The sequence below is a fragment of the Cryptomeria japonica genome, chromosome 7 (assembly GCF_030272615.1).
Source record: "Cryptomeria japonica chromosome 7, Sugi_1.0, whole genome shotgun sequence".
Classification (NCBI taxonomy): Eukaryota; Viridiplantae; Streptophyta; class Pinopsida; order Cupressales; family Cupressaceae; genus Cryptomeria; species Cryptomeria japonica.
The window spans coordinates 588,586,591-588,610,478 of NC_081411.1; the positions used below are offsets into that span (position 1 = coordinate 588,586,591).

Genomic DNA, 23,888 nt, shown 5'->3' on the forward strand with positions numbered 1-23,888 from the left:
AGATAACTTACAGACCAAATCATGACCCATATGAAATGAAGATACACAAGACCATCCCAAGAAATATCCCAAAAAATCAGCACATGATTTGATCACACCAAAATATACAGGAGAATATACTGAAATCTGCAAAATAGTGACCAACAAACCAATACTACAAACTCGATCATAAGATCTTCCCATTCTACAATCGCTAGAGAAAATCACGAGAATATGTTGACATCAATAAAAAAACATATTCTAGCATTAGCAATGACCAAAAATATCCAACAATCTTGACCAAGTCAATCTTAAACAAAATACACCTTTCGAACCAAAAGCACATACATTGATTCTCTCTAGGAGAAAGAGGTGACCAAAAAACATCTTCCTAATTTCAATCCACCTACTCACAAACACCAGAACATAACCCACATCATTATAACATATAACGTGTCCATCTAGATAATTAACGAGCCATAACATATTCTCCAGTGAAAATTGCTCTTATCCATATCTCCACATGCTATGGTGAGACTTATAGACAATTAAAAATGTCTCATTAATTTGCACTAGTTATTCATCTTATTAATTAAGTAATTTTTTTAATTATTTAATTAAATTCTTCTAAATCACACCCTAATCATCACTAATTATTGAATTTTCATCCTTTCATTAATTCATCATTTAACCCTTTCTCAAATATTAATTAAATATTAATTGTTTAATTAATTACGATTTAATTCCTTATTTAAATAATTTTTATTATTTAATTAATTCCATTTCTAATGATTAAATACTTTCATTTAAATTAATTAATTAATTAATTCATCCTCCAAATCCCCAAATTTGGATTTCAATTAATTTCATTTCTTCCAAATTCACATTTCATTAATTTCAATTTCATCACATTTCAAGTTAATGTGCATTTCAATTTCATCATTTGAAAATCAAAATTCAAATCCAAATAAGAATGAAATTGAATTTAATCTCAAAATCCTACAACACATGTTTGAAATCATAACTGATTTGATTGATTAGTTAACTACTTTTGATTGATATGTTAAGTGGATTGATACAAACCAATGTCATCACTCTACCATAAGTTAGTGATAAAATTATAAGGAACTAAGGGGGGGGTGAATCAGTGCAAGCAAAAACTTAATGAATCCGATAACCACTTTCACCAACTTGAAAATCAATAAGCATGAAAGAAATATAACCACATAAGAAAACATCCAATAAAGCATGCAAACCATAACATAATGATTTTTCATGTGGAAACCCAAATGGGAAAAACCATGGTAGGAATTAATACCTACAATGATCAACTAATTGTAGTATAGAAATCTGATTGGTTAAGGTCATACAATCACCCTGTTAGGGGCACACCCAGTTAAAAGTGTTTTAGCCCAATTAAGAGATATACAATAAAGCATGTTAGGACCCAACCCTATTAGGAGCTACCCACATTACTAGGATTTACAAACACAAGCTAATGTGTTACCTTGTTAAAGGATTTCACCTTTGGACCTACTAGGATCCTACCACACCCTGTTAAGAGTGACCTTGTTAGAGGATTTTCTTGCTGCAACTATTAGGAAGAGAATAAGTTCAACTGATTTGAATTTAGCACCTCTATTCCTAATAAGATCTGCTTTTGCTCAGCTTCTATTACTGATTAAACATAAAAACCTAACTTCTTCTTCCACCACACGATCAAATTCTCACTCTTGATACATAAAATCATACAATTTACATCACCTTAAAAAGAACTTTGTTAAGTCAGTTAGGAACCTTGGAACAATTCCCTAGGTTCATTGAATCTATTCACCTTTTGCATTTTCTTACTCATTACACTTTTCTTATGTCAGCAACACAATTCATTACTTAAAAAGATAACAATAAGTCTATTGGTTACCGATCAAACTAACTCTGCTATACCATTTCTCTGTTCTTCCTGAATGTGACTAGAAAATAAACCATAACTCACTCAATACACTGAATCCACTATTGCGGTTTGGAACATAGGTGCATGTTCCTATCTCCAACACTCTTGTAAAACTGCAACATCTAACTCTTCTCCAATTGTCCATACCGGTCACTTGATCATCGCTTTGTTCCTATTTACCAATTGATAACAACTTAGTAGCTTTGTTGTCTAACTGATTCCACTACTGGTTGGTCTAGATGACCTAGATGACTAACAAAACAGGGTTTCCATCAATGAAAACACAAATAAAGTCATCAATCAACCTATTACAACAAAATCATCATCATTAAGCCAACAATCTCCTCCTTTGGCATTGATGGCAACACTTAGGAAATTTTTTGTCTAAGTGTCATATTACAACAATCATGACTCATACGATAATTACATAATAGAAAACTCTCCCTTAACAATTACATGCTTTTACAAAATTTTGACTGACTTATACTACTCTCTCTTTGCAGCAATGACAAAGGTAAACAAATACATTTGAAACAAATGAATACAACACGCCAAAATTTGCATTACCAAATATATACGAGTTCAAAAATTTACAATATTACACTTTGAGAAAAACGTTAGTAAAAGTAGTCCTTAAGACTTTCAAATCATTTTCCCATGTCTCCAAAAGAGTAGATGTAATCTCAATGTGCGTTTGGACTTGGTATGGAAGATCTTTCATACCATCAAATGTACTCTTTTCCGGTGTAGTCAAAATTGCCTCTGTCTCTTTGTATCCTCTTTGTAAAATTTCTAACTTAGGGACCGGATGAGTTTGTAGCTCCTATAGTGATGCAGTCCTCTTGATCTGTTCTGCCTCATTTAAGCTTATGTTGTGTCAATATGACCGATCTACCAAAAATTATTGTTAAATAATTTAATGTAATAAATGATTCACTTAAACTCTTTAGCTCTTGCTGAGCTTCCTTTATTTTCTTATTGATATCATCAAAGAACAATGAAAAGTTGTAGATGGTATAAAGAATTTTACATCCATTCTTTAAGGCTTCTTTGATTTGGTCCATATTTGTAGTAAGAACTTCTCTATCTTTGTTAATTGCCTTGATCAACATTTCAATTATTTTCTTCTCATATTGTTTCTCTACATTATGTAGAGAAACCTCTCCAAGAGTCTTCATTTCATCCCCTACTAATTTGACCAAGTGGTCCAATTTTTCAATGGAAGTTATGAGATTATCAATGTCAGTCTCTGGTAACAGACTAGAAAATATGTCTACTGTAGTCTGTATGGTTTGAGCTTCTCTCCTCTGAGCTCTCATCATCTTCTTCTTGGCCTTGGATTGCATTGCAGATGCAAACTCCATCAGTTCAGTTGGACTCAACATATCCATGTTTATTGGTCCTTGGATGCTCATTCTATCACCATCCTCATCATCATCAATGATTGCCTTTGAATTAAGTGACCATGGATTAACTTTCTACTCTTGTTCTTTCTCTTTATGCTTCTCTCTTCTACCTTCTTTGGTGACTTTGTTGTTTGCTCAACATCAATTTGTACACTCTCTTGTGTCTTTGTCTGCATCTTTGTTGTGTTCTCTAATGGCCCTATGGTTTTCACATCATCTACTTGTGCATTCTCTTGATTATGTGTCTTCTCTTCATCTTTACCAATTGGAATATCTTTCGGTATCAATGGTTGTTCTTTAGTGATAGTAGAAACTGATGTGGTGCGTCCACCTTCTTGTTCTTTCTCCATTTGAGTATCTATCGATATCTCATCATTTTTAAACACATCTAGTAGTACACCTTCAATTACCAGTGCTTCAAGGATATTTTCTTCCTCAGAAGATTCTATCATCTCTGGTTCCTCTTCTCTTTCAAGACTTAAAAACTTTTTTAAAATTTCCTGAGTCTCAGCTTGCACAAACTGGGATTCTCCAACAAGCAATCCTGTTAACCTCTTCTTGGTATGAAATAATGGTTTTGATTTTAAAATAATTTCCTATATATCCTCCTTGGGAGTCTTCGATTGTAAGTGCATAAGTGCATACTCTACTATTTCTCTATCCTTCTTAATTGCAGTCTGCCATCTAGCTTCCAATTTTGTATACAAAGAATTAGGTATCTGTCCTTGAAATTTAATCAATTCTTTTCTAAAATGGTTCATAAACCAAACAAATGAATCCTCAATTTGTTTCTTCTCTTCCTCACTAAAAATGTTATAGTACTTATGTACACCAACCAATACACCATACTTCCTTATATTCATCAACAAGCTCTCAAGAGAAGTAGGTTTAGTTACCTTAACTGATTTGACAGTGGGTGCAAAAACCACTTTAGATTTCTTGCCACTTGCTCATGGTTCTTTCTTTTCTCCTTCTGATTTGGTTTCCTCTACTTCTTCCTTTGCTACAACCTTAAAGACTCTTTGTGCTTATTCTTTCTTTCTTTTCCCTGTATCTTTAAGTGTTTGAGGCTCATCTTGTTTCACTTTTCTCCTTATTTGTATCTTTGGAGGAGGAGAGGGCTTCTCCTTCTTGACATCTGCACTTCTAGTTTTTCTACCAGTGGAGACACTACAGGTTCCTACCTTCTTTGCTTCAAATCTAGTTCTTTCTTCATCAATCATCTCCTTTGTAAATCTTTGTGCAACAACAAATTCTTCAACCTCTTTCTTGACCTTTTTGGCCACTACTGGTTTGGCCAATTCACCATGTACCTATAATGATTTCTCTTTAAATGTGCCAAACCTAGATTCATTAGGATCTACTGGTTTAGATAGGAGGTGGTAAGCATAAATAGTCAATATATTTTCTTCTACCTCATACCCCATAGGCATGACCGATGAAGTTCTTGGTTCTGCAGGCTCCATCTGACAAGTATCTATATCAACCATAAAACAAATGGAGTCTTTATACCTTTTTACAACTTGCTCTGGTATCCTTTCTCTAGCGTGCATTTACTTCTATAAATCCTTGAAGTATCCCTAGATAGTCTTTGTGAACTCATTACCAAGCATCTTAAGGATGTTATTAATTTGCCAGATTGTCAGTGTATCTATAGACCATTGGATATCACCTATACCAGGAAAGAAATTTTGGTAATAGAAAAACAATCCAACAATCAACTAACCAAACTTGAACTTCTGTCGCTTGTCCTTCTTGATTGATTCAAGATTAACATCAGTTGTGTTCTCAAGGCCTCTGCTAGATCATAATCAACATTCTCTTTCAACATCTGGTAAGATGTGTGGATAGAAGCTCTAGGAATGCTATTCATCCGGCTTGAATGATAAACTTTGTAGTTAATGACCATGGATGCAAACTTCACTATCATGGCATGACCATCCCATTTTGACTTTATCAGTCGGATAACCTCATCCTTCAGAATTGATCTCAAGATAGGGACTTCATCGATTTCCCATAATCTGGTGATAGCATGAATAACCTCCTTTGTGATCTTGTGTGGTCTATCCAACTACATAAACTGATCATGGATCCTACTTAGAACATATCTCACATTATCTTCTTTAAAATCATCTAAAAAGTTTACAGCATGATGAAAACCCTTATTGGATACCCTTCTGAATTGATCCTTTATCAAACCTTTGATAGTTCTGATACTTAATGTAAGTATAGATCCAATAGCCAACAAGATGAGAGGGGGGGGTGAATCATACAAACTTAGTCTTCCATTAAAACATCAGATTCAACCTCAGTAACATATACTTTAGTAATATAACCAAAACTACTAAACATGCAAACTCAAAAGCATATAAATATCATAAACCTCATAACACTAGATTTAACGTGCAAACCCAAATAGGGAAAAACCACTGTGGGATTTCAGACCCACTAAGAAATATACTCTTCTAGAGTATGCTTGGTTAAAAGCAAATCCTATTAAAGATTACAAACACATTGCTAGATGTGACCCGGTTAAGGGATTTCCCTCAGATCTGTTAGGATCTTCACTTTGTTAGAAGTGACCTTGTTAAAGGATTTCAAACACTCAATCACAATGTCACCTTGCTAGAGGGTTTTACAAATAAGATTGTTAAGTCCACTCGGTTAAGAGATTTTCTGTCACTTTCACAAAATAACAGTAATAAAAATCTATTTGCAACTTCACATCTAAAATTCTAAAGCAAATTCTTATTTGCTCAATACAATCTAGACATAGAACTAATCTTGTCCATCTACTGGGCTTCTATACTCTTTTATTCAAATAGGTCTTCAAGCTTCTATGCTCGGTAATCACTATGTAGCATCCCTATGCATACATTTGTTCGCATACATTGTTTATCAACAGTTCCCTATTTATAAACAATTTGCCAACCGCTTAATCTCCTTGATCACATTTCCCATGATCAATCATAGCCATCAAATCTTCAAACTTTGTCCAAGTTCAATGTATTCTTTGATCTGAATAATGTTTTACCCCACCTAGGAACTTGCATACATTTCTTGGAACTTGTGCTAGAGTAATGCGGTTCAATCTGCATTGTAGATCTTCATGCTGATTTTCCTTTGCCATAGATTCATTAACAAACTTCATGCACAACATACCAATCATTTAATCAGTTCCAGCTCATCAGCTTCCTTCATTAAATAACGCATGTAACCATTTAATGTATTCTATTACAACTTGGTTACAACTCGGTAACAACTTAGTAAATACTAAACTTCACTCGATAGACATTCCTCCTTCATTAACCGATAGAGATAACCTTAGGGTTTACCGACTAGGTTCTCTGCTCGGTAACATAGTATAGTATTAACCTTACAATTTACAACATATGTATGATGTTAAAACAATCTAAACATCATGATCTCATCATTATCTAACTCAGTAATAGTTGCTCATTGAATACCTTATTCATCCCCTTATTCATCATATTCTTTCTGTGTTTTTTACCGACATCTTTATCCTCATTAAATCATACTTCTCAAGATATGGCAACATCATACGGAATTAGAAAATCAATTTATTGACATCAATGACAAAATAATAATATTAAGACAGTAAATCATCCTTAATCAATTATATCCATAATCATCAACAACCTTCTCAATATCCTTATTGAAATGCCAACGATCTCCCATTGTTTGTTATAATGCCAAATGCCAATAATCTCCCCCTTTGGCATTGATGGCAAACCAATTTATTTGACCTAATTGATTCAGATTGTTGTGAGTTGTTTGTGAGATTCTGAAATGCTCTCTTCCTGTCATCAGAATTCTCCCCCATACATTAGACTTCTCCTCTTTTCTCTAGTATTCTCCCCCTTTTTCTTCAATCTTCTTCAGTCTTCTCTCCCTTTGACAACAATGCCAAAAAAAAGAACTAAAACATAATTTCTTCCTGTATGAAGTGAGTTCTTGTTGTAATGTGTCAACTTAGTCTTGGTTAGAGCATTTTGTCTTGAATTCCTATTTCCTATATTGTATCCTGCACTGTTTCCTATACACCTTTAGAAAACATCCTAAAGTGTGTAAATAAACATCAACTCCTATAAGATATTCTGTAGAGTCATCGAATTGATGCTTTCACTGAACTCAGTCAGTGAGTAGAAGATAGGGGTAGGACCCCTAACTTACTTTTGAGATACTCAAAAGTGTCCCTTGGTAGTGGCTTGGTGAAGATATCTACTATTTGTTCCTTTGTGCTAACATACTCCAACACCACTTTCTTCTCTTGAGCTTCTTCTCTAAGATAATGATATTTAATAGAGATGTGCTTTGTCTTAGAGTGCATAACAGGATTCTTTGAAATGTTAATGGCATTAGTATTGTCATAGAATATAGTTACTGGCTCAGTAACTTTCTCATTTATACCTTCCAACAGTTGTTTGATCCATGCTATGTTGGTATAATTCAATGCTGTAGCAACGTATTCAGCTTCTGCTATTGACTCTGAAACACGTCCTTGTTTCTTGCTAAGCCAACTCACTAGTCTTTCTCCTAAAAAGAAAGCTCCTCCACTTGTGCTTTTTCTGTCATCAATGTTGCCTGCCCAATCAGCATCAGTATACACTTTTAAATCAAAATCATTTCCTTTCTGATATACTAAGCCATAATCCTTGGTTTCCTTAGGATCTGCAATGAATCTTGCAACTATACCTACTACATGTGATATGTCTGGTCTGCTATGAACAACATATTGTAGCTTTCCAATCATGGATCGGTAAAGTGTCTCATCAACAAATCCTTCAGGTTTTTCAATAAAAACTTCTTCTTCTAATATTCCATTCAAAAATGCAGATTTGACATCCATTTGATATACCTTGAAGTTTTTGAAAGCAACATATGCTAACAATGTTCTTACTCCTTCAAGTCTAGCCACAGGTGCAAAATTTTCACCATAATCAATTCCTTCTTCTTGATCATAACCTTTTCATATTAGTCTTGATTTATTTCGAATGACCTCACCTTTTTCATTTAGCTTGTTTCTGAAAATTCACTTTGTATCGATTACATTTTTGTCCTTCAGTCTTGGGATTAGTGTCCATGTGTCATTCTTCTTGATTTGATCAATCTCTTCTGTCATAGCATTTATCCAATCTTCATTGTTAAATTCCTCTTTCACTATTCTTGGTTCAAATTCAGATATTAGACATGTGTTCTGCCTCAGTTTTGTTCCTTGTCATCACTGGATCATCCTTATCTCCTATAATCTAACTTGGTGCATGGTGTCTTCTGACATACTTGGCTAATATAGGCTTGGTAGTCTCTGTATGATCTTCTTCATCACTCGGTAACTGGATATTCTCTTTATTTTCTTCAATAGTTTTCTCAGTAGCACTTGTCGGTTGAACATAGACAAATTCATCATAATCTTCTCGTTCTTTGGAATTTCCTTCATCATTTCTTTCTGCAAATTCATCAATTTTCACATTTGTACTTTCTACTATTTTGTTAGATGATTTGATCAGACATTTAAGTGCTTTGCTTCTAGAAGAATAACCTAGAAATGTTTCGTCTTCACTTTTCTAATCAAACTTGCCATTTCTATTGTCTTTGTGTACATAGCATCTACTTCCAAAGATTTTAAAATAACTTACATTAGGTTTCTTGTCATACCAGATTTCATCAGGTGTCTTCAAAGTACCTTTCTTCAGTTGTACTCGGTTCAGGGTGTAAAATGTTGTGCTTATTGCTTCTCTCCAAAATGTTTGTGGCACTTTCTTTTCAATCATCAGGGTTCTGGCACAATCCACAATAGATCTGTTTCTTCTCTCAGCTATTCCATTTTGTTGTGGAGTTCTCGGTGCAGAGACTTGTCTTTTAATACCATGATCATTGCAGAATAAGTTGAACTCATCAGATGTGAACTCTCCTCCTCTTTCTAATCTAAGACATTTCAGTTGTCTTCCTATTTCATTTTCAACTCTTGCCTTGTACCATTTAAACATTTGAAAAGCTTCTGATTTTTCTTTTAAAAACATTACCGACACCATCCTTGAATAGTCATCCACAAATAATATGAAATATTTATCACCATAATAACTTTGAACTTTCATAGGACCACAAAGATCAGTGTGCACAAGATCTAAAATTCCCTTAGAATTGTAATACTTACTTGTAAAGCTTGATCTTGTCATCTTACCCATCTGGCATCCTCGACACATAGCATTCTCAGGTTTTTCAAGACTCGATAGACCTCTTACTCGGTGCTTCTTACTTATTTTGATCATATTATCAAAATTTACATGACAAAACCTTCTATGCCATAACCAAGTATCATCTATCTTTGCATACAGACACTTGTTCTGAGTTGAGTCAAGGTGAAATGTATTACCTTTTGTTTGTGTCCTGGTAGAAGCCAACTTTCCATGCTTGTCATGAACTTTGACAATTCCTTTCTGAAATTCTATTCCGTAACCTGTATTGTTTAGCTGTGCTACACTCAACAAATTGTATTTCAAACCTTCAACCCAATAAACATCATTTCATCTTGCATTGTCAAGAAGTGATATAGATCATTTACCTCTTACTGGACATGGTGCATCATTACCAAATCTTACATAGCCTCCATCATAATCTTCTAACATAACAAACTTGTGTTTATCACCTGTCATATGATGTGAGAATCCACTATCTATGATCCAAGAATCATTAGTATTTATGTGAGATATTAGGGCTTTTTCTTCATACCTTTCTTCATCTGATCCATCTTTGATAGCCACATAAATGACTTCTTGTGTATTAGTTTCATCTGATTTCTCATCATTGGATTCCTCATCGGCTATTAAACATGTCTTTCTATCTCTTCTTTTGAAGTCTCGGTGTCCTCTGTAATGATTATCTTTCTGTCTTTCATCTCGGTAATCTCTCTTTTCAGTAGAATATTTGTTAGGACAGTTAGAAGCCATATGTCTTATTTTATCACAATTGAAACATTTCAAAGGTAGTTTTCCTTTATACTTACCTTTGCCTCTCGATAACCTTCTGGCTAATAGTGCTTCAAACTCTTCTTGCTTTTTGATTTCCTCATACAGTTTGTGTACTTCCTCCATGTTCTTACAAAATCTTTCACTTGCTCCATTGTGATCTCCTTTAGAGTACTTATACTTTCTTTCATTGTAATCATTAGATTCATCAAGATGAAAAGAACTAAATGCAGATTCAACTTTATTTACCGAAGATCCACTGTTATCAAAGTTACTTAACTCAAATGCATGTAGCTTACAAATAGTAGCATCTAAAGAAACTGGCATATTAGGTACAGACCTCAATTCATTGATTGCAGAGACTCAGATTGCATAAGCTGGTAGAAGGGTTCTTAACAACTTACTTGTTATATCCTTTTCTTCAATAGTTCCACCCACTCCTTTGATTTGATTGACAATCTCCTTTAGTCTTATACTGTACTAAGTTATGTTCTCACCTTCATTCATCCTCATAGATTCAAGTTGTCCTCTTAGACTGTCTACTTTTTCTCTTTGAACATGTTCATCTCCACCATACACTGATATGAGCTTGTCCCACATTGCCTTTGCATCATTGTAGCCTTCTAGATCATTAAACTCTGAGTCGGTCAATACAGATGTTATTTCAATCATTGCTTGGATATGTTCTCGCTTTGCCTTTATTTCTTCCATAGTTAATGGATAGGTGCTTGGTGTGATGAAATCATTCTCCAACTCCTGACAGGTGCAGCTTCATCCTTCTCTGCCATGTAGAGAAAATTGACATTTTAGCTTCAGTGCATCCCTCTTATATATCTTTGGATCTTTGCCTCAAGTACCTTTAAACTTTTCTTTCAGAGTCCAAAGCTCTAATACAAATTGATAGTTCTGATACTTAATGTAAGTACAGATCCAATAGCCAACAAGATGAGAGGGGGGGGGGGGTGAATCATACAAACTTAGTCTTCCATAAAAACATCAGATTCAACCTCGGTAACATATACTTCAGCAATATAACCAAAAATGCTAAACATGCAAGCTCAAAAGCATATAAACATCATAAACCTCATAACACTAGATTTAACGTGGAAACCCAAATATGGAAAAACCACTGTGGGATTTTGGACCCACTAAGAAATATACTCTTCTAGAGTATGCTCAGTTAAAAGCAAATCATGTTAAAGATTACAAACACATTGCTAGATGTGACGCAATTAAGGATTTCCCTTAGATCTGTTAGGATCTTCACTTTTTTAGAAGTGACTTTGTTAAAGGATCAGTCTCCATGGACTTATGAGGATGTCTCTTAAATTCTAATCGAGGTCTTTTAGTAACATCAACAATATGTGGTGTTCTATTGTGAGAATTCAAGCACAGACTTAGATTCATAGAGAAATACCTTTAAAATTCTTCCCAGCTATGGTTTTCGGTTTGAATGTTCTTCCACTGATTCACTTTTCCACAAATCTTCACAATCTGCTATCAACTTTGCCAAAATAGAAATAAAATGCTCTTCTGTGTTTCTTTCAACCTCCAAATGTGCTCTCAAAAATGCTAAGTAAAAACTGAGACTCCAAAACACCTTTTAATTTCCTTTTACCAACTACATTTAATGCAAAACTGGTTGACATACCTTAATTACCGTTCAACCGTAAAACTTTCTACCAGTTCCCATATCACATCCAATTTATCGGTTATAAATCAAAATCACTTCATAACATCATATTACATCAAAACATGTAGAATTGACTTAACACACACCATTTAGGGGGTCTGGAAATGGATCTAACAATATACTCACCCTAAGCTTCATACATAACTTAGTTTACTAGTGAGGGATTCTCCACACTGGGTGAACAATTAGAGTCCTTTGATGGTTTCTCCTCACTTTTCTTCCTTCATATCTTATTCATCTCACTTCTAGTTTCTTCCACATCTACATTCTTCTTTCCTTTCTAGTCAATAGACTGATTAACTGGTTGGTTCACTCTAGCTTTGGAAAATCTTGCAATGTGTCCTAATTTGTGACAGTGGACACATGCCATTCTAGATGCTCTCGAAGGTCGATCATTGCCTCTATCAATTCTTCTTCAGAAATTATTAGCCACAAGTCCATAGTTGTGACAGATTAAACATGTCACATTCCATCTATTCTCCATTTCATATGGACTAGATCGGTTCACATAAGGTCTCTACCAAGTAGGGTTCCTTTGGTCATTGTAAGATCTTTGTCATTCACCATTAGACCTCTGATCAATGTAAGATCTCTGATTGTTCACTCTTGACCTACACTCAATATCTCTATGCCCATACTTGTTGCAATTGAAGCAATATCCAGAAAAAGTACTAGGCTTACATCCTTCATATATGCATTAGGTCTATATCTATCAAAAGTACTAGATCTACTTCTACAAACATTAGCAATATGACCTACGTTATGAAAATTAAAACATATTGGTTTCTGGGTTCTCTTACCGGTGTTCTTCTTAGTCTTTGGTGTGAAATTGACTTCATGCATGATGTCCTTGGTACCAGATGGCTCTCCTTATTCAAAGGTTGTGTATCCAAAGCCATGTGTATTTCCATTCTTCCTTTGTGTATGAATTTTCTCATCAAGAATAGAAGTGCACTTATTGAATTTAGCTGGTAACTCATTAGCATCAACTAGCTCCTTGGTAAGATCCTCATTCTTCTTTGTGAGACTTTATCTAAGAGACATAGCCATGTCTAGTTCAGCTTGTATTTCCTCTTTTTCTTCTCTTTCCTCATGAAGATGTGCATGTAGGGTACCAATCTCCTGATTCAACTTAAAGATCTCATTCTCCTTCTCTCTTGTTTTGTCTTCAATTGTCATCCTAACTTCTAGCTCTTGACTCATCCTAATGGTAAGGGCATTCAACTCTCTCCTCAGATTTGACTTTTCATCATTCTCCATTTCCACCTTATTAGACAATACATCAATGGTTGCTTCCTCAGATGAACTATTTTCACTAAGTTCCATCAACTGCTTAGCCAACTCTATTCTCTTAGCCAATGAAGCTTTGTACTTGACCCTTAGTTCACCAAGGGCTTCTTTAGATTCTGCAAGCCTATTTGAAAGCTCTCTGTAACTCATTGAATCTTCCCCCATGTCAGCCTTAGAGATCCTTTCCAAGTGGTTAAGCCTTAAGGGAATTAGTCTCTGATACCAATTGATAAACTTATAAGGCACTGAGAGGGGGGGAGGGTGAATTAGTGCAAGAAAAAACTTAATGAATCTGATAACCACTTTCACCAACTTGAAAATCAATAAGCATACAAGAAATATAACCACATAAGAAAACATCCAATAAAGGATGCAAACCACTAAAATCCATGATGGGAATTAGTACGCACAAAGATCAACTAGCTGCAGTATAGAGATCTGACTGGTTAAGGTCATACAATCACCTTGTTAGGGGCACACACGGTTAAGAGCTATACAATAAGGCCTATTAGGATCCAAACCTATTAGTAGCTACCCACATTACTAGGATTTACAAACACAAGATAGTGTGTTACCTTGTTAGAGGATTTCACCTTTGGACTTGCTAGGATCCTACTGCACCTTATTAAGAGTGACCTTGTTAGAGGATTTTCTTGTTACAACTGTTAGGAAGACAACAAGTTCAACTGATATGAAGTTAGCACCTTTGTGCCTGATTGGATCAGCTTCTAGTCAGCTTCTATCACCGACTAAACATCAAAACCTAACTTCTTCTTCCACCACACGATCAAATACTCACTCTTGATACATTAATCGTACAATTTACATCACCTTAAAAATAACTTTGTTAAGTCGGTTAGGAACCTTAGAACAATTCCCTAGGTTCATTGAATTTAGTCACCTTTTGCATTTTTCTCATTACACTTTTCTTATGTTGGCAAAACAATTCATAACTTAAAAACATAACCATAAGTCTATTGGTTACTGATCAAACTAACTTTGCTATACCGGTTCTTTGTTCTTCCTGACTGTGACTAGCAAATAAACCATAACTCACTCAATAAACTGAATCCGTTGATGCGGTTTGGAACATTGGTGCATGTTTCTATCTCCAACACCCCTATAAAACCACAACGTCTAACTCTTCTCCAATTGTTAGTACCGGTTGCTTGATCATCGCTATGTTCCTATTTATCGGTTGACAACAACTTAGCAGTTTTGTTGTCTAACTGATTCCACTACAGGTTGGACTATACCAGTTGGTCTAGATGACCTAGATGTCTAACAAAATATGGTTTCCATCAATGACAATACAAATAAAGTCATAAACCAACCTATTACAATAAAATCATTATCATCAATCCAATAGTTAGGCCATATGAGTCCAGTTCTTTCAAACCTGCTTGGTGGAATGACAATGACTTTTGTGAATACCATCGTGCTAAAGGCCATAACATAGCAAGTTGTTATAAGCTCAAAAATTTGATACAAGATCTCATTGATCAGGGTGACATTACTGTCGATGCTAACAAGGGATTTGCTAATGCAGATCATACCATATTCAAGGATCATTTTGTTAAACATGAGAAGGAAAAGGCTTTCAATTCAGGGACACAGAACAACACTACAAATTATACAAATATAGCATATGATTATGCAAGCAATACAATCAGTGCAGGAGATCAAATAGTGGCTATAGTTACAATCAATCTCAGAAACTGAGATTGTGTAGTTGTCACTTGTCGATCCAAAGTCACATTGTAAGGGGTTCCATGTAATCCACCTCCACCAACTAGGAACTACACTGTAGTTGATCAACTAAGAAAGAGCCCAAGGAAAATATCATTGTTTGAGTTGCCTCGTATCTCCCCAACTCACAAGGAAATCCTAGATGAGGATCTCCAAGAATCTATTGTCACCTGTGACATAGATGAAAAGACCTTCCAATTTATGGTTGGAAATATAGTTGCTTCCCGGGTAGCATTCATAGAGCAAGATGGGTAAGTGCACAAAGATGGTGCTAAAAAAGGGGGTATAAGTGGACACTTTTTTTTTTTTTTTTTTCTGAAATCAGGTGAACCTGAACTTGGAGGCAACATTTGAAAGTCATCCACTCATGATATGAAGATAATCAAAGAAAAAATATTGTATTACTCTAAATCTAGTTTCCAAACTACTAAATTTTTTCAAAATTTGATAAGATTAAGGGGGTCAAATCCTTCGTGCAGGAAAAAAAGACCCTGATTTTCTCTTAAAAACATAACATAGTGTCTAACATGCACAACAAAAAATTCATAGTTAGATTTAGTATTTTGACAAATCCTTTGACAAAAAGATAGCTAAGAGTGAACACTAGAAGATGTGTATTTTTTTGTAATTTTTTGTTGAGTGTTTTTTTTTTATGATTTTTATAATCGAGCACATCCTAAACATTAGGTATCTATTCGTGCGTGAAGCATAAGTTGCACTAAACAAATCAAAAATAAATTTTATTTTTTTTGAATTGTAAAGAATCAAGTGCACTACAATAATATATAATTTTTTAAAAATTTGGATTAGTATATCAAAAATTATTAAAAAAAATGGTGCACCTATGTCTATGAGAACTATGGAGACACTGGTAAAATAAATTCAATAATAATATGTTATTGTTGTTCAAATTTAAAACATTATATGGTAAGAAAGCTCAAACGATGGGTGAAAATATGGTGGCAATTTTAAAAATACCCACTTGATGAAGTGTAAACTTGATAATGACAAAGTCTAGAAACCAAGTTGATAAAATAAAACATGTCAAAAAGGAGGGAAATGGAGGGAAATCAAACTTTCAAACCATACCTTTTTCATCCAGGCCTATTTCCAAGCCTAAACAGTCAAAAGCGTGTAGGGGGTACCTATGGTATAAAAAGTGTGTATGGGGTAATTATGATGTAAAAAGAGCATGCATTCTATCTTAACTATGAATAGCATGTATGCTCTCTTTTACTATAAAAAACATGTACGTGCTACGTTTGTTTAAATTTTGAGATTGTGTATAATATGATATTGTATATATAATATGTGTATATACATATAATATATAATTTTTATATATAATATATAATATTTATATATGTATTTAATAATATATAATATATTAAGCATATATATACACACACATAAGTGTATTGTCTCCCCCTCTCAAGTGCATAGAAGGTGCCTCTTTCTCTCCCTGCTATTATCAATATTTTGGATGGTGTTGCTTTTGTCCTGATATCCTTAATTTTCCAATCTTTCTAATGTCCTAAGTCTACAAATCAATGGTTTCTAAGGGTTTAGGGTTCCATAATTTCAAAATCATTTGGTAAAAGCCTTTATGTCGTATTGTCTTAAGGACTCATTTGTTTGTCTGTTACCTTTTTCACTTAACTAGAAGGGTCACCACATCATCAAAAGGGGCCATTTGAGCTTTAGTTTTAGGTGGGCTTTATTAAAATTGAAACACTTTATATTTTTCTAAATTCCTAAGTATGTCTCTTAATGTATGGATTGGGTTATTAACAGTCGGGTAAGTCTTGTTTGATCCTACGGTTGTCATGATACCACAATAAGAAGTTGCATGTTGAAAACTCATCCTGACTCAGCGACAAGTTGCTAATGACGGGGCTAGTCAGAAAGTCAACAGTGGCGGTTAAGTGTTAGTAGTTAGCAGTGGCGGGTAAGTGAAAAGGGACCTTACAGATTGAGCGATAAGGACATGATCTAACGGTTGTTGCTAGACAGCGATAAGAAGTTGCACAATTTTTACTCTTCGCAGACTAGCGACTGAATGGTGGGCCCGACCAATGTGAGCAGCCCAGATGGTTTAAATGGCTGACAAGTCCAGGGGAAATCAATGGTTGTCGCTATACCATGATGGGAAGATGCTAGTCCTTTACCTTTTGTGGATCAGCGACAAACGGTAGGCGGGTGACTAACTAGTGGGCCCTCTTCAAAGGCCTAAGTGATTAAAAGTTGTGCTAATTCTATGTGATCTAATGGTAGTCGCTTGACCACGATGGAAAGTAGCTCAAGTTTTATTCTTTGTGGATCAGCAACTGAAAGAAAAAGCATACCGAAAACATTTATTTGGTCCATTAGAGCAGAAAATTTAAAATTTAAATGGATTAATTGTAGAGTGTGTGGCTCCAATGATGGTAATTAATGCTCATTTTCTGCTAGGGTACCCACATAAAACTTTGTTTTGAGATGTTAATTGCAAAAGGAATTCAAGAAGATTGGCAGAGACAGGGTACACAATTTCTAATGGTAGTCACTTGACCGCGATGGAAAGTATCTCGAGTTTTATTCTTTGTGGATCAGTGACTAAAAGGAAAAGCATACTAAAAACATTTGTTTGGTCCGTTAGAGCAAAAAATTTGAAATTTAAATGGATTAATTGCAAAGCGTGTGGCTCCATTGATGGTAATTAATGCTCATTTTCTATTGGGGTGCCCACATAAAACTTTGTTTTGAGATTTTAATTGCAAAAGGAATTGAAGAAGATTGGCAGAGACAAGGTGCGCAATTTCTATGAATTCTCAGGTGACAAGTAAGTTTTTATGTCACTGTGGTTTGCATTTCTGCTTGTGTTGATATTGTCTAGTGCTAAGAGTTTTGAAGGGTTGTTTGAATAAAAAAATTGAAGTAAGGTTAACCTTAGATTGTTAAAATGGCACTGCGAAGAGAATTTAACGGAAAGGTAGATTATCAGGAGAGGGCTATTTGTGATGATTTTTTGGAACAATTGGTGCAATCCACAAATAGTGCTTCCAAGATAAAGGAGCTTGTACCTAAGTCTCCCCGCCTGCAGATTGGTGATGGTTTATATGATAAGGGATGTTGGCTAAGAGATCCCCAGATAGGCATGGTAGGTCTAGGTCTATTTAGGGTAGGGTTTGGTCAATGCAATGCACCTGCTCCTACAAATAACATATGGGAACTAGATGTTGGGAAACTAGTGGTCCCTGGGGTTTTCATGGATGTTGATTTATTGACTCATATTGTAAAGAGCTATGACACCATCACTAGGATTGTAATGAATATAAGTGGAGGGCCCCTAATTGAAATTATAGCTGATGAACTTAAGAAGGTATTCTGGCTAAATGAAGCCTCAAGTTATTTAGAGCCCATTGATTTTTAAATGCTGAGAAAGGTTTATGATGCCTAGAAGGATCATCTTAGGAGTGGGCCATTGAGGGAATTTTTTGCAAAAATAGGAGGACTAACACTTGTAGGTTGTGGTACAACAAAACCTTTCCCTATGAATTTCCTCACCTTGAGGGCTAAGGGTATATATTGGTCTTTGTGTCAAATTTTTGGAGAAGATGCAGAGAATGTCGTGCCCACTCATTACATGCTTATGATGGGACAAATTTTGAACCCATTCATAATAGTAGCATATGACTTTGCACCCTATCTTGAAAATTTTATCCATGAGGGTTTAATTGGGATCAATAATGCCAAGGTGGATAGACCTTTTGGTTGGTATTCCATGTTAATGCACATGTTTTTATTTAAAGATGCAGAGTATTTTGCAATAGATATGGACCTGTTAAGAGAAAAAGATGGTGAAGACATGCCAGTCCAATTGTGGAATGCAGATTTGTCTTGGGACAGGGAAGATGCCAGTTATATGAAGTTTGATAGATGTGTTGCATCCAAGCTTAGAATTCTTCTATGTCAAGAGAACCCTAGGATCCCAAAGGTTCTCCTTGAATTCATTAGACCCAAGGAGTTTGTAGAGGACATTAAGATTGTGCACAATTTGGGTGACGTAATTTTATATCCTGTTTCTATTGTCTTTAGAGTATATGGTTTCAAGGGAACCCCATACTTGCTCCCCTATCAGGTCCCCTTGAAGATTGGTATTGCTGAAATTATAAGGCAGATTGGGGGTCTGCAAGAAGCAAAACTAACAAATAAGGGAAGAGGGACAATCTTTCCAACTATCACCATGGCACATCAGTTTGTTATTACCGAAGAGGGTTGGTTACATTTTGAGAAGTTCCTCCAACCATACAGATTGCCAATAGCATTGGCTAGGTTTGTTGATCCTAAAGACTTCTTTAATGGTATGTTTAGGAAGGAGGGTCCCTAATTGAAATTATAGTTGATGAACTTAAGAAGGTATTCTGGCTAAATGAAGCCTCAATTTATTTAGAGCCCATTGATTTTGAAATGCTGAGAAAGGTTTATGATGTGTAGAAGGATCAGCTTAGAAGTGGGCCATTAAGGGAATTTTTTGCAAAAATAGGAGGACTAACACTGGTAGGTCATGTTACAATAGAACCTTTCCCTAAGAATTTATTCACCTTGAGGGCTAAGGATATATATTGGTCTTTGTGTCAAAGTTTATGATGTGTAAAAGGATCAGCTTAGGAGTGGGCCATTAAGGGAACTTTTTGCAAAAATAAGAGGACTAAGACTGGTAGGTCATGTTACAATAGAACCTTTCCCTAAGAAGATGCAGAGAATGCCATTCCCACTCATTGCATGCTTATGATGGCACAAATTTTGAACCCATCCATAATAGTAGCATATGACTTTGCACCCTATCTTGAAAATTTTATCCATGAGGGTTTAATTGGGATCAATAATGCCAAGGTGGATAGACCTTTTGGTTGGTATTATATGTTAATGCACATGTTTTTCTTTAAAGGTACAGATTATTTTGCAAAAGATATGGACCTGTTAAGAGAAAAATATGGTGAAGACATGCCAGTCCAATTCATGAGTACAGATTTGTCTTGGGACAGGGAAGATGCTAGTTATATGAAGTTTGATAGATGTTTTGCATCTAAGCTTAGATGTCTTCTATTTCAAGAGAACCCTAGGATCCCAAAGGTTCTCCTTGAATTCATTAAACCCAAGGAGTTTGTAGAGGACATTAAGATTGTGCACAATTGGGGTAACGTAATTTCATATCCTGTTTCTAGTGTCTTTAGAGTATATGGTTTTAGGGGAACCCCATACTTGCTCCCCTTGAAGATTGGTATTGCTGAAATTATAAGGTAGATTGGGGGTCTGGAAGAAGAAGAGTTGACAAATAAGGAAAGAGGGACAATCTTTCCAACTATCACCATGGCAAATCAGTTTGTCATTACCAAAGGGGGTTGGTTACATTTTTAGAAGCTCCTCCAGCCATATAGATTGCCGATAGCAGTGGCCAGGTTTGTTGATCCTGAAGACTTATTTAATGGTATGTTCAGGAAGAAAGTCAGGTGTGGGGCCAAAGTTCATCAATTCCACTTCCCTAATGATCTAATAAGGAATTAATTTAACTTGGCAGAGCAAGAGGTGAGAAAGGAAAAGTGGTATTATTCAAGAAAACTCTGGATTTTGTCCAAAATTTTGATAAGAATTATGATGCATTAAAGAGTTTCCACCCATTTGAAGAAAAGATTAAATTTTTGATAGATTATTTTGAGGATGCCATGCAAACTTTGAATGAGAAAAAGGATGCAGTAATTAAATTTTTGATAGATTATTTTGAGGATGCCAAGCCCATGTTTGCTAAGATTGTTCCCCCAGGAGAGTATGTAATGTACAAAAAAATTGGGATACAATGTAGTGATGCCTAAGGGGGATGAAGCTTCCACATAAAAGGGCAAAAGGCCAATGGAGGATGCTCCTGAGTTACAAGCCTCCCCAAAAACATAGAGGTTGGAAAAACATGCCCAACCAAGTAAATCTTTGTATTCACCATCTCAATCCCCATTACATATAGTTGATGAGCAGGCAGTTGCTGAGCAATTGATGCAACTAGGAATCCTAGGGGAGATTTCATTTAATTATGGAGAATTGCAAGAAGGAATGCCAGAAGAGCCAGCAGGTGCTAAAATGGACCTAACTACTAAAGAATTTGTAGGTAGAGAGTTGGATCCTATCATTAAGCAAGCTAGTGATGAATTTTTGTTCGATGATAGTTTTGTAAAGTCAGGAGCCTTTCTGCAATTTGTGTGGAGGAAGCATATGGGGAAATTTAAGGAAAGATGTTAAAAGAGGAAAATTGAACAATCCCATAGAGATACATCTGCTATTGAAGAAAAAATAAAGCAAGAGATGCTAAAAGAGTTTGAGGCAATTACCCCTGAGGAGGGGAGAAAATTGATTGCAAATGCTGGAGTGCTAATTCTCCTAGAATGGGACATAGCCGATGCAATAATTTTTGATGTAGTAAGGAAAGAAACCAAACCCTTAGAGGGAATAACTTATAGTGATGACCATGCAACCCTAGGAAAGTGGTCACTTAAAAGAGAAGAGAATAGAAGAAGGGGAGAATCCTCAGGATCTGACTACTCAGGGGGAATGATTGTAAAGAGAGTCAAAGATACAGGGGTAGTTGAAGCTTCTAGCATGACCTTAGAGTCTACTAAATTTGGACTGGCAGTGGCTAAAAAGGAAGCAAAAGAGAAAGCCAATCTCCAAGAAAAACTAGAGGTAGTCTTCAAGGGCTACAATGAAGTGAATCTTGAGATGGCTTCTAAAGATAACATCATTGCAGAGCTAAAAGGTAAATTGGAAGAATAGTATCAAAAGGGCAAATATTCCCAACCAATGATTGCTTCTTCTCCTTTCAAGCCCCCTCCTTTCAGTCCTATTGTTAAATTCCATCCTTCCCCCATGACTTCTGGCTTCCAATTAGCTGAGATCGAGAAATTGAAGCAAGCTCAAGCAATTTTTATAAAAAAATATGAGGAAAAGGTCAGGGGTACCATTTTGAAATTTGTTGATACTGTTGGAGCATAAATTGTTTATATGAACATGAAAAGAGTTTTGACTCTTTTGGGTTCTTTGAAAGAAGAAAAGGCTACTTTGGAGCCAATTTTGGATAAGTGGACTACTAGAGAGTTGGACTTAGAGTCCATATATTCTTTATCCCCAGAAGAAGTAGGTGTTGATGTCACTATCAAACCTACTTATGAATTAGTAAAAGGTTTGTCCAGGTTTGCAGCGGAAAGAGTCAACATATAAAGGAGGGCAAACTTGTACTGAAAAGAGTATGCAAATAAAAAATTTGAATTGTTTCCTGGAGGTTTTTTAAGTATCAGTAAATTGAAAGATAAAGAAGTATGGCATGGGGAGTTAGGTCATAGGTTATGCCAAAGAATAAATAACATTATAAATAAAGATGATACTTCTTTATTTATTCAAACTATTAAATAAATTGAGAAAATAAAATCACATTTTGGCTTTTTGGAGAAGGAAGTTAAACAGTTAAGGGAAGCATGGAAAAGTTTGAATAAATTGAAGAAAAAAATTATTAGCTTCTCTTGGCTTGATGATGATACACTAAAGTTATGGGAAAGAAAATATGTTATGAAAGAGACAAAAGCATAGGAAGATCCCACGGACGCTCTAGCATGTGGCAGTTCACAAGCAACCTGAGGCGGTTAGTTCTTGCAACAAATTTGTTTTAAATAACTGAAATTTTGAAGAATTGAAGACACCTGGCACTTGATCTGCAAAAATTGAGAAGTCAGTTGGCCACTTTCTAGCTGGACAACTAATTAGTTATGCTCCTACTTCAATTGTATTTTTGTAAGAGATATAACCTTTTTGGGGGGATTATGGTTAGGTTAAGAATATTCTTCTAGGGAAGTCTGAAGCTTGTTGCATCCAATTTTTATAAATGGATACCAGGACTACATAGAAAAGGATAGCAAAAATTTTGTATCGAAGCTTTGGCAAAATATATGCAGGCTTTTGTTTTGGCATTTTGGAATCATTCTTGTGTCTATGTAAAATTTTGATGAGAGAATAGTAATATACAATCAGAATATTTTTTTGAGCCCAGATCTGTGTTGTCTTTGTGTTTGTGTATTGGTTATCATTTTGATTAAATGATCAAGGATTGTTTAGTTAGATGATTTGGAAGGAAAACGATGGGAATTTTTTAGGTCTTTTCCTCCAGGAGGAGAATTAAATATACTTAATTCATTTGCATTGATAATCAGTAAATTTACATGAATTTGATGACTGGGTCTAGCATAGGTTGATAGTTTATATATGTCAGGCATAAAGTGGTGATATGTATGTGAATCCTATTGTCAACTTTAAACTTGATTTTGATGACTCTGAGGCCTAGATAAGGCACTGGTTTAAGTTGCTAGTGTTCATGACATTCTTTGTGATCCTTTAAAATGAAAAAAAATCTTTTTTTTATGTTCAGTTCCACTAAAGTGAAAAGGTTTGTAGAGATTTGCATTGGTTTTCTGTAAATCATCTACTAAATTGTGAGAAAGTAGTCACAAGTAGGTATACCTGCCTAAGCTTTGTCAAGCTTTAAGTGTAGGAGGTTTCCTTGTAAACCTTGTTAATTGTTTGTCTTGTTTCCTATTCTTGTTGTTCTCTTCTTTTGTGAATAGAGGCAAAGGATTTTAGAGAGAAAACAAAGTAATAAAAAATCGAGACCAACATGAATTGGTGACTCTACTAGGGAGAATCATAATATAAGTTTTATAATGTAGATCAATGCTCATATCGCATAAAATTGTTCAAATATAATATCCTGTGATCTTTGTGAAAGGTTACCAAATCTGCATTTACCCGTGTCCCTGTAA

The 23,888-nt window shown here is 35.1% G+C and overlaps 1 protein-coding gene across 1 annotated transcript; it reads right to left on the reverse strand.

Moving 5' to 3' along the window:
• Nucleotides 1-2,787: 2,787 nt before the first annotated feature.
• Nucleotides 2,788-13,470, reverse strand: LOC131856861 (uncharacterized). Its single transcript, XM_059208808.1, has 5 exons — nucleotides 13,131-13,470; nucleotides 4,752-4,813; nucleotides 4,521-4,649; nucleotides 3,447-3,893; nucleotides 2,788-3,378 (listed from the first exon to the last, which is right to left on the reverse strand). Exons 1-5 carry the CDS (start codon nucleotides 13,468-13,470, stop codon nucleotides 2,788-2,790), a joined length of 1,569 nt encoding a protein of 522 aa, XP_059064791.1.
• Nucleotides 13,471-23,888: the final 10,418 nt, after the last annotated feature.

Bases quoted from the DNA above. Each gene is read 5' to 3' on its own strand.
- LOC131856861 (XM_059208808.1), bottom strand. From the start codon at position 13,470: ATGGGGGAAGATTCAATGAGTTACAGAGAGCTTTCAAATAGGCTTGCA. The intron at 3,894-4,520 runs GTAGGAACCTGT...TTTCATACCAAG, and splicing joins CTAGATTTGAAGCAAAGAAG to AAGAGGTTAACAGGATTGCT. The intron at 3,379-3,446 runs GTAGAAGAGAGA...CTTAATTCAAAG, and splicing joins CAACAAAGTCACCAAAGAAG to GCAATCATTGATGATGATGA.